The 12,742-nt window shown below is 35.9% G+C and overlaps 1 protein-coding gene across 2 annotated transcripts in view; it reads left to right on the forward strand.

Moving 5' to 3' along the window:
* LOC150097168 (aldehyde dehydrogenase family 16 member A1-like) overlaps positions 1 to 12,742 on the forward strand; it is a 134,761-nt gene that overhangs the window by 45,842 nt on the left and 76,177 nt on the right. For both annotated transcript variants that reach the window (XM_090407213.1, XM_090407214.1), the window contains exon 5: positions 887 to 1,148. In XM_090407213.1, coding sequence (XP_090263339.1) covers positions 887 to 1,148 — 262 coding nt within the window. The remainder of the gene's footprint in view (positions 1 to 886; positions 1,149 to 12,742) is intronic.

The following is a 12,742-nucleotide window of genomic DNA, read 5'->3' on the forward strand; positions in this document are numbered from 1 at the left end:
GGAGAGTTTGTGTATGGCGAATGCCTGGATAACCTGCAAGCATGTGTAATACAACAGTGGAATTTGGAAAAGATGTTACACTGTGGGAGTGTTTTTCGTGGAATGGACTTGGCCCTCTCATAACACTACACAGAAATCTAAATACAGTACAAAGGAGATTTTGACCCATTGCGTACTGTCTATGGTAGAAGATCAATTCGGTGATGACTATTGTCTTTATCAGCATGACAGTGCTACCTGCCATAAAGCAAGGTCTGCGAGGGAATGGTTTGAGGACAATAATGTTCCAGAAATGGACTGGCTGGCCCAGAGCCCTGACTTGTATCCCATAGAATACCTTTGGGATGAATTAGAATGCTGGCTTCGCTCCAAACTCAAATGACCCACATCTCAAGCTGCTCTGGCTACAGCTTTTCAGGATGAATGGGCTGCCATTCCTCCAGAGATGTTCCGACACATGGTAGTAATCTCCCTGGCAGAGTTAGAGTTGTCATAGAAGCAAAGGATGGACCCATCCTTTATTAATGTGCACTACTGGAAAGTGTGTCACAGGGAAAGTCTGATTACAGTTTCGAGTAGATGTCCAGATACTTTTGATCAGATAGTGTATATAAGAGTGCATTGTTTTAGATAAGTGTTGTTGCAATCTCTAAAGATGCCCATGTAACTTGAATAAAATATTGCATGTAATAAATTGTAATAAATGCTGCTTATTTTACATCCAGTAAACCAATGTGTTATCTTCCATTAACTCAACTTGATGCGACTGTTTTTTTTTTTTTTTAAATCCCCGATTTTTTTATTTTATTTATTTATTATTATTTTATTTTTATTTTTATTTTTTTTAAATAATATGGTTTTCATCATTTTGTATTGTACTATGTAGTCTTCCTGCCGGAGTTATAAATGTTGTTCCATATCACTTGAGAACAAATATTGCTTACTTATCTTGTCATGAGAGTGTGAAGAAAATAGTATTCACTGGTTCCCCTGAACTTGGAAGAGAGATAAGATGTCAAATAGCTGGTAAAGACAAGCATCTCTCATTACAGATTGGAGGGAGGCCAACTGTTATTATTCTTGAATCAGCAGACCTTCATAGTGCTACTATAGGTATAATTGAATCTCTGAAGTTTAACGACATCCGGGTAAGCTTGTTTATTTTATTTTATTTTATTTTTTCTTTGTATATTGTGTGAAATTTATTTTAAAACAGTTTTGGCCAAAGACATCAGTTTTGAAATTGAGTAGAGAAGTCATTTGAATTGTTCATTATAAAAACAATTATCTAATTTTTCTAATCTTTGTAGAGAGAAATCAAAAGTTTTTCTAACTAAGAGGCTTTTTTTTTTTTCCAGCGACATAAATTAAGTTAAGGGGATAATAAATCCCATATTATTTTACAGCTGGGTACGAAGGGCGAAACCGGTCTGGGTAGTGACCTCTCTTCATAATGTAAAACAGTACTAGGAGCTGCATTTTACATTATGAGAATATATTAAGGATGGTGACGGTGCTTGCTTCACCTTTGAAACGAGTTGCCATAGTGTTGTACTACCCAAGTGATGACTTATGCTTGGACTCGCCTATAGTTCTTCGGCATGAAACTCTTAGATTTCGATCTCCGAGTTTCGTACCCGGCTGTAAAATAATACAGGATTTATTATCCCCTTAACTTAAGTTTTTCTAACTCTTAATATTGGAGAGGATGTCCTCTTAATATCATATTTTATTCAAATCTGCACATGACAGAGTTAATTCCTGTTTTCAATTACTGTATCTCTTTTTAACTATATTTAAAACTATCTTATATTCAGATATTCCCAAACAAGTATTGAAATTATTTCAAGAACTCTACAAAACAGTTTATGTATTTCATGATTTGTAAAGTTATTACTCCCCCTTTTTTTTTCGTAGTAGTAGATACACATGCAACATACATGCATTTCCTTAGCCTAAAAAAAAAAAAAAAAAAAAAGTAATTTTGTATAATACTTTAATATTCCGTGATGATATTTTTCTAGGAGATTTTCAGAAAAAAATCTTTGTGCACTCAAAAACAGACAAGAAAATAAAAATACCAGTTTTGATCAAGAGATTTTGTAGAATAGATGCATGTTAAATTTTCAATACATGCAGAGAGAGGACTAAGGAATTATTCATCTATGAAACTGACTTAAAATATGCTTGATTACTGAAGCATATTGGGATTAGATTTTTTTTCCATGGTATACAGTGACCGAGTGAATACAGTTAGTTGCAGTTGGGGTGAGGAGATCATCAGCAAACAAATTTAAGAAGAGGTATTGTAGATGTTGTGTAGGCCTCCTGTGATTAGTCCTAAGGTCTTGATATTCCACTTATCCCTTGTTCCACTCCAAATTCTCAGTCATTGTCCATACAATGATAATACTATTAATGCTTTTTTTTTTTTTTTTTTTTTTGCTAAACCCTCTCTGTACATAAGGTCATATCATGTGGAAGTGAATCTTGATCTATCCATCATTTTGAATATGTATGTTTGAATGAAAATTTTTGCTTAGTGAGATGTAGTTTTTCCCTTTGTTATTGTCTACTTAGTAAGAATGCAGTTTTGGTGGTAAGGTTAAGCTGCCATTTTTGTGTATAGGTAGAGATTTATGTTATTGTAGGTAGTTTTATTGATAATCGTTTGTTAGGTATCACTATTGATTGATTGTTTCATAATGTTGAATTAAATTTTGTATAAAATTTTGCTCTACTTAATGCCAAACTTTAGTTTGTGAAATATTGCAGAATTGTTTCTACAATGATTTTTAATTATGCATGCATAAAAAAAAGATATTTCAGTATACAAGATGTCATCATCATCAAATTCCTGACATGTACTCTCAAGGGGTGTACAGGATATGATAGTAGTACATGAAAAATTTACATCATTTCTAACTTCCTATCTACAATTTTCCTCCAAATCAGTCTGTTACTTGTCAAGACTCGACATTATCAGATCTTATATTTCTATCGTCTAAGGCAGATACAAGTATATAGTATATACAAGATATATATATATATATATAGTATATACAAAGTATATACAATATGTAAAATATAAAAATAAATAAATAAATAAAACGTTAATTTTTATCCATTCATCTGAGAGTGATATTAATCATATTGGAATATGTAATATCTGATTTTCCACCCCCAATTTAATTCCATTGGTCTATTATAGACAGGTTATTTGTAAATCCATATTTCTTCTAGTTTAGGGTGATGACTCCTATCTATATAGTTTGCTTGCTCTCTCATGCTGCTTATGCTCACAAGTATGTTTGCTTATTTGTGAAAGAAAAAAAAACTTACATCACTGGAAGAAAGAAAATCCTGTTGTCTCCATCAGTGATTATACATAGATTCTCCTTCTTATAGCTGATTCGATCAGTAATGATAGATACATATGCTGGTCAGATCTGTCACCTCAACTTCGTGTCCTGCTCTTCACAAGTGTAATGAAAAATTGAAACAATTAATTCTAACAATATCGTGGTTTCAAAAAATAGTTCTAAAAAAAAAAACACAAACACCAAAATTCAACAGACATAAAAAATATCACGTTCACCACATGTGGCCTAAACACAAATGTAAATGATGTTCGCTACCACTTATTTATAATTCAAGCCTGATTTCCTAAAACTTGCAACTACATCAAACTGCTGTTCATCTTAATGTTTTCTGAAACTATTATGTGGGATTCTAAATCCTCTTACTAACTTAAATTTCTCTATCATATCACACTTCTTTAACTCCTATCCACCAAACACTGCGGTCCACATTTTTTCAACCTGTCTCCATAGCCAGCATTCCAAAGTCTTGATATTGTCTTAGTCACTCACCTCTTGACTCTCTCCAATGTTTCCACATCACACTGAAGCCAGGTGACTAGATTTAGGCACAATAGTCCAAGTGTGGTCTGACCAGTGATTTACATCATGTTGGAGGCTTAATGGATTTTTTACAACACTCAAAAAGAATTAAAATAGAATTTAATACTTCCTATATTTCGTCCTAGTCACTAGGACATCTATGGGGATTACAAAAACAATTAATGTAACATATACACAAATAACAAACAATACTAAGCCCAACCACGTGGATGACACTAAAGTCCTATCTAGGTAGAGCGCCCTTTAAGGGCAGTAGTAGGTGGCCTGGAATGTAAGGTGGGAACTCTGGTGATGAGTGTTTCCCAAATCTTCGGAAGCTTAATGCAACTGTATTTATTTGAGATTTGGTTGGTTTTTGAGAGCTGCTGCTGCTTCTAAGAAAAGTCTCTCTTTCTTGAATTTGCTGTGGTGGAGCATAGTGGTTTTCTTCCATGATATCCTGTGGGTGGTGTCCAGAACATGGTCAGCCAAGCCCGAATGGCCATAGTTGTGTTTGAAGATGTAAGACTTGTGTTCCTCTAGACGGATGGATGCTGATCTGCCTGTCTGTCCAAAGTACGCCAGCTTACAGGAACAGGGTACTTTGTAAACTCCAGGCAGAAAGAGAGGAGGGAGCTGATCTTTCGTTGAACGGATTAGGGTAGCAAGTTTGCGGTGGGGCTTATATGCTGTGTGTAGGTTGTACTGTTTTAGTATCTTCTTGGCTATTTTTTCAGATGTGCCACGGATGTAGGGTATGGTGATGGCATTTTTAAAATCTTGTTGACGAGAAGGACGGGGAATGGGGGGGGGGAGTTGATTATTTTTTTGATACTGTGATCGCTGTAGCCATTGGAGAGGAAGGTGCTGTGTATGTGGTTAAGCTCAGTAGTGATGGTGGTTCCACTGGAACAAAGATTGTGGGCTCTCTTGGTAAGAGTTTTAATGCCATATTGTTGAGAGAGGGGTGGTGATGGGAGAGTTTGTGAATGTATCTGCCTGTGTGTGTGGGTTTTCTGTATCCGGTGAAGGTAAGTGTATCATTAGGCAGGCGTGTGACTAAGGTGTCTAGGAAGGGTAAACAATTGTTCTTTTCCTTTTCCATAGTGAACTGGATTCTTGGATGTAGACTATTGAGATGACTGAGGAAGGAGTCTAATGTGTCTGGGCCATGAGGCCAAATAGAGAACACATCATCTACATATCTTAGCCAGATAGAAGGTTTGAGTGGGGCTGAGTCTATGGCTCGTTTTTCGAAATCTTCCATATAGAAATTGGCAGGGGGAGGTGAGAGGGGGGAACCCATGGCAGTTCCCTCTATCTGCTTGTAGATTTTGTTGTTCCAAGAGAAATACCCAGAGTTAATGGCAAAGAAAAAGAAATCTAAGATGTCAGAGGGAAAAACGTTTTCAAAGAGAGAGATAAGGTGTCAAGAGAGCCCACAATCTTTGTTCCAGTGGAACCGCCCTCACTACTGAGTTTAACCACATACACAGCACCTTCCTCTCCAATGGCTACAGCGATCACAGTATCAAAAAAATAATCAACTCCCCCCCCATTCCCCGTCCGTGGCACATCCGAAAAAATAGCCAAGATACTGAAACAGTACAACCTACACACAGCATATAAGCCCCACCGCAAACTTGCTACCCTTATCTGTTCTACGAAAGATCAGCTCCCTCCTCTCTTTCTGCCTGGAATTTACAAAGTACCCTGTTCCTGTAAGCTGGCATACTTTGGACAGAGGGGCAGATCAGCATCCATCCATCTAGAGGAACACAAGTATTACATCTTCAAACACAACTATGGCCATTCAGGCTTGGCTGACCATGTTCTGGACACCACCCACAGGATATAATGGAAGAAAACCACTATGCTCCACCACAGCAAATTCAAAAAAGAGAGACTTTTCTTAGAAGCAGCAGCAGCAGCTCTCAAAAACCAACCAAATCTCAATAAATACAGTTGCATTAAGCTTCCGAAGATTTGGGAAACACTCATCACCAGAGTTCCCACCTTACATTCCAGGCCACCTACTACTAAAGTCCTATCTAGGTAGAGCGCCCTTAGTAGGGCGCTCTACCTAGATAGGACTTTAGTGTCATCCACGTGGTCGGGCTTAGTATTGTTTGTTATTTGTGTATATGTTACATTAATTGTTTTTGTAATCCCCGTAGATGTCCTAGTGACTAGGACGAAATATAGGAAGTATTAAATTCTATTTTAATTCTTTTTGAGTGTTGTAAAAAATCCATTAAGCCTCCAACATGATGTCCTCACAGCACTTAAGCCTCTACACAGTGATTTACAAAGTGACATAACCACTTCCTTATCCCTATACATTAGAGCACTTGATAGCAGCACTACAATATACAGCCTTTGCAACACTAGCAATATGCCCTCTAAACTTCAGTCTACTGTCAATCGTCACTCAGCTCTCTAATCTCAACCATGGCCAGCAGAATGGCACCATCGATATAGTACACAACCTTATATTTCTGCACTCCAAAATGCAACACCTTGCACTTATTAATATTAAAGCTACAACCCCACTCCTTTGTTCAAGTAAAAAGTCTATTCAAATCTTTCTGAAGGGAATTAACAACAGCATTGCCACTTATAATTTTTCCCAATTTTGCATCATAAGAAACAACTGAAGATCCCCAGTCAGTCCACATGATATATCGAGAACCCTGGGTCACACCACTGGTTATTCTCTTTTCTGAGACACTGCTCCATCATACACAACCTGCTACAGTCATTCATAGAGAGCCAATCCATCTGACTAATATACTGCTATTCCCATCCTCTGCAACTTGTACAACAACTTATCATGTGGTAATGTCAAAAGCTTTTGCAAAGTCCAAGAATATCACTGTATATTATAAGACTATTACACTTTATTTATATATAATCTTTGTCAAGTAGCTTTATTTTATCCTCCTACATGTTTCGCCAATTTTTTCTATTGGCATCCTCAGGGAATACAAACTAGTAAGCTAAAATGAAGGTTACAGACTAGGTTATAACTGATGGTTCTAATTCATACAAAAAATTGGTATTGTGCGTGACAATGTGTGTGTCTCGTTAACGTGATTTATTCGTTGGTTCATGATGTAATTATTATGAAAGTTCATTTCTTTGATGTTTAATGATCTGATAAAAGTTTTCCAAATTTCTGATAAAATTAGACTTTGATTCTTGTTTAGGTTTTCAGTTTTACGGGTGACTGTAGCTGCTTCTTTAAAGGTTCTTGAATGGTAGTTATCTTCTATATATAGCATAAGGCTCTTATCCCACTCAATGATGGTTAGTAGAGGCAAAGTGGCATGAAAGGCCCGAAATGTCTTGTCTGTTATTTTTGACATATCCTATGTGTTCTTTCTTTCTCGTTTCAAAGCTTATAGAAGTCTGACCTACGTAACTAATACCACATGAGCAAGGTATATTATATATTCCAGAGTACTTGTAGAATGGATGAGGATCTTTCAGTGATCTTAAAAATTTCCAAATAGTGTTGATTAGCTTGAATGCTACTCTGATATTATGTGGTTTTAGAAGGTTAGCTAATTTTTTGGAAATGCTGCTGACAAATGGAATAGTAATAGTACTGATGTATTGGACGTCATCACGCTGTCTATGTGGTATATCAGTCAAGAGAATCTTGTTGTAGAGTCTTTTTGGGTAACCATTTAAAGAAAGTTCTCTGGATATTGTGGTTAATTCCGTTAGTAGGTCATCCTTGTCTGTCGTATACTGTATAGCTCTTTTCTTGAGACTATGGATAATGCTAAGTTTCTGAGCTATGTGATGAACTGAGTTGAAATGGAGGTAACGTCCAGTATTTGTAGGTTTTCTGTATACAGATAGGTTGATACTATTATTGGTTTGTTTCTTTATTAAAATGTCAAGGAATGGCAATTTTTTATCTTTTTCCATTTCTAATGTGAATTTGATGGTATTGTGGAAACTATTGATTTGGTTAAGGTAATTCATTAGTTCTTCTTTCGTATGATCCCAAATGATAAAGATGTCATCTACATATCTGTACCAAATTTTCAGTTTTGGAATGATCTGGGTTAAGATTTTTTTTCTCTAGATCTTCCATGAATAAGTCAGCACAAGGAGGTGAGAGGGGGCTACCCATAGCTAACCAGTGAGTTTTTTGTAGATCATTTTTTGCCAAATAAAATAGTTAGAAGTTAAACAGTGATTGAACAAAGTAGTGATGTTTCTTGGGAACAATTTGTCTATGATGTTGATGACTTCAACCACTGGAATGTTAGTAAACAGAGATGTAATGTCCAGGCTTGCTAGTATATCCTCTTCAAAAATAGGGATGTTTTTTATTTTATCTATAAAATGTTTTGAGTTTTTAATATAAGTATCTGAGACGTGAATGTGTTGTTGTAAAATCTACGCAAGATACTTGGACAGTTGGTAAGTGGGGGAATAGATTCCATCAACTATTGGACGTAACGGTATACTTTCTTTATGAATTTTTGGAAGGCCATACAATCTAGGAGTTAGTGGGTGCAATGATTTTAGTTTTTTTATAATTTCTATAGGCCAGTTATTCATTCCAGGTAATAATTCATTGGTGTCACTGGTTTTTTGTGGTAGGATCTCTATTGAGAACTTCATAGACAGACCTGTCAGATAACAGATTTTTAATTTTTTCTTCATAATCTGAAGTATTTAATATAACTGTATTATTACCTTTGTCGGCTTTGAGTATGATGATATCTTTATTATTCCTTAATTTGAGAAGCGTTCTTCTTTCCATGAGATCTTGACTGAGCTGAAAGATCCTACTACAAAAAACCATAATGACACCAATGAATTATTATGTAGAATGAATAACTGGCGTGTAGAAATTATAAAAAAAATAAAATCATTGCACCCACTAACTCCTAGATTGTATGGCCTTCCAAAAATTCATAAAGAAGGTATACCGTTACATCCAATAGTTGGTGGAATCTATTCTCCCACTTACCAACTGTCCAAGTATCTTGCGAAGATTTTACAACAACACATTCACGTCTCGGATACTTATATTAAAAACTCAAAACATTTTATAGATAAAATAAAAAACATCCCTATTTTTGAAGAGGATATACTAGCAAGCCTGGACATTACATCTCTGTTTACTAACATCACTACGTTGTTCAATCACTGTTTAACTTCTATTTTATTTGGCAAAAAACGATCTACAAACAACTCACTGGATTAGCTATGGATAACCCCCTCTCACCTCCTTGTGCTGACTTATTCATGGAAGATCTAGAGAATAAAATCTTAACCCAGATCATTCCAAAAAACCGAAAATTTGGTACAGATATGTAGATGACATCTTTATCATTTGGGATCATACGAAAGAAGAACTAATGAATTACCTCAACCAAATCAATAGTTTCCACAATACCATCAAATTCACATTAGAAATGGAAAAAGATAAAAAACTGCCATTCCTTGACATTTTAATAAACAAACAAACCAATAATAGTATCAACCTATCTGTATACAGAAAACCTACAAATACTGGACGTTACCTCCATTTCAACTCAGCTCATCACATAGCTCAGAAACTTAGCATTATCCATAGTCTCAAGAAAAGAGCTATACAGTATACGACAGACAAGGATGACCTATTAACGGAATTAACCACAATATCCAGAGAACTTTCTTTAAATGGTTACCCAAAAAGTCTCTACAACGTGATGACGTCCAATACATCAGTACAATTACGATTCCTTTTGTCAGCAACCTTTCCAAAAAATTAGCTAACCTTATAAAGCCACATAAGATCAGAGTGGCATTCAAACCAATCAACAGTATTTTGAAATTTTTAAGATCACCAAAAGATCCTCACCCATTCTACAAGTACTCTGGAGTATATAATATACCTTGCTCATGTGGTATTAGTTACGTAGGTCAGACCTCTAGAAGCTTTGAAACGAGAAAGAACACATAGGATATGTCAGAAATAACAGACTAGACATTTCAGGCCTTTCATGCCACTTTGCCTCTACTAACCATCACATTGAGTGGGATAAGAGCCTTATGCCATATATAGAAGATAACTACCATTCAAGAACCTTTAAAGAAGCAGCTACAGTCGCCCGTAAAACTGAAAACCTAAACAAGAATCAAGGTCTAATTTTATCAGAAATTTGGAAAACTTTTATCAGATCATTAAACATCAAAGAAATGAACTTTCATAACAATTACGTCATGAACTCACGTTAACGAACACGCACATGCAATACCAATTTTTTTATGAATTAGAACCATCAGTTATAACCTAGTCTGTAACCTTCATTTTAGCTTACTAGTTTGTATTCCCTGAGGATGCCAATAGAAAAAATTGGCGAAACATGTAGGAGGATAAAATAAAGCTACTTGACAAAGATTATATATAAAAAAAGTGTAATAGTCTTATGAATAATTGTCAAGAAAAAATGCAACATAATATCACTGTATATTATTCTCTCTTATCTAACACACTTGTTATCTTATCATAAAATGCAAGTAAATTGCTGAAACAGGACCTACCCTTTACAGATCTATGCTGACTGTCATAAAGAATACTATGTCCATCAACCTGTATTCTATTCCTAATCGGTCTCTCCAACAACTTGACCACAATCATAGTTATACAGACTGGTCTATAATTGGAGACTTCTGTATGCTTGTGGATTGGTACTATTTTGCCTTTTTTTTCACTCCTCAGGAACCCTACCCACTGCTCGACTTTCGTTAAACAACCAGGTCCATAACCAGTTTTGGCGCACATTCATAAGAATATGTCATGATATGTCATCCATTCCCACAGCCTTATTCACATTTAACCTAGCCCACATCTGATACACCTCTGTTTCTTTCACTTCCAATTCTCCTAATACTTGCCTCTCTTTTATATATATATTGCATGGCATCATTTACACCAGTATGATATGTGCTAATAAAGTGCACGTTCAGTAATTCCAATATATTCTTTGCAGCTATTATTCCGTTGCCATGACTATCCACCAGTATCAACCTGCCATAATTATTCTTTCTCTTGCTTTCCATATAGCAGAAAAATTCCCTTGAGTTAACCTTGGCCTGACTAGCCAATCTCCTCTCATACTGCACCTTTTCTTTCTTGACCATGCTCATCACATTTCTAGCCCACACTTTATACTTTTCATCTATCTGATCACCAGCTGTCTTGTACCTTCTCCATAGCATTTTCTTTTCCAGCAAAGCTTGCTTGATTTCACTGTTCATCCATTTCACTCCTACTCTATTTACTAGCTTAGTCCGCGCGGTTAGCCTTTGCGCTTCGCAACCATATGCCTGGGGAAGGAGTGTCCTAGGTTCGATTCCCGTCGGAGACGTGAGGAGCTGAAGGATCTTCCTCAGCCATAGCCAAGTTAGCCGGTCTTGGGCGCGGGCAGTAGGGTTTTTTCCGCCAGTTTATCTGGTGTTTTTCATCCCGCAAGCAGGCAAACCGGCCCATTGAACACACAGCGATACAGCCAAGAATACCTTGAGGCATAGGAGTGACCATTCTATCCTCGTATTTCGGTTACGAAATCCAAGTATGCTTGGAAGGTTGTGGGCCTTAAAGGCCTGTTAAAGCCATCGGGATAGATCTATTTACTAGCTTAACCTTTGGTATGCAAAGTTATACATTGCTTTTGTCAAATACTGCTTTGTCAACATCTTTTCCACTCAGCTCATCTCACAACCTCATAATTACTCTCACCAACTGGCAGTAGTGTCAAATCCTCATTAACAACTACATTTTGTGAAATTATCACCAAATCCAAAACATCGAAGTCTCCATATGTTTCAGTCACATGCTGCTTAAGATACTTATCTCTCAAAATTTCAGAAACTCACTCTCCTTGTTCCCATACATTATCTCTTCCTTCCATTTTATATTCCTGTAATTAAAGTCTCCCATCAGGAACACCTTCTTTTTACATTCCCAACTAATTTGCCTAAAAATTTCACAATCGATATTCTCTGCATTCCCTGGTCTATAACAGCATCCTATCAGATATACTCACTTATTTATTTCAGCTTCACACCACACAGATTCAAAATCTGTGCATGCACTATCTACTGCCACACTTTGCAGACACAATTCTTCTGTAATCATTAACAGCACTTCTCCTTCCTCCTCTTTTCACATTTCTATCCCTCCAGAAAATTATATATCCTTCTATTTCTATTCCCAACTTCACATCCTCCTCAGACAACCAAGTTTCACTTATTCCTATTATCTTTGGGCATACTGACTCAATCAATGCAATTGATTGAGTATTATGACATATTAAACACAAAACAGTAGTTTATATCTACTTAATAGTAACATGGTTGTTTAGGTTTTGATTGCGTTCTGTAAAGTATTCTACATCTTCAAAATCAAAAAATACTTCTTATTCCTTCTCATTAATCATTATTATCTGACACCATGATACTGCTAAACCTGCACAACTATTGAATTTCCAACTTTTCAGAATTGCAAGTTATACAGGAAAGAATTCATGAAACTATTCCTCTGTGGAAGGAAGTTGAAGGGAAATATACAGACATGATGGAAAAGTAAAATGATGATTGTTAGTTAAGAATAAATAATAGATGTATGCATGTTGAAAAATTAAAAAAAAAAATAGGGCCTAGAAAATGTAAATAAATATTTGCACAACTTTTTGTCTATAGACACTTAACAAGAAATGAAAGTTTATATTGGTATTAAAGGATATTTCTTTGATTTCTGTATTACGCATAGGGCAGAAATCATTGGTATTGGTGCCTCAGTTTGTTCATTACGAAAATTAATGAAA

The sequence above is a fragment of the Typopeltis vanoorti genome, chromosome 17, assembly GCF_054136105.1.
Source record: "Typopeltis vanoorti isolate ZY-2024b chromosome 17, IOZ_Tvanoo_1.0, whole genome shotgun sequence".
In the NCBI taxonomy this organism is placed as follows: domain Eukaryota; kingdom Metazoa; phylum Arthropoda; class Arachnida; order Uropygi; family Thelyphonidae; genus Typopeltis; species Typopeltis vanoorti.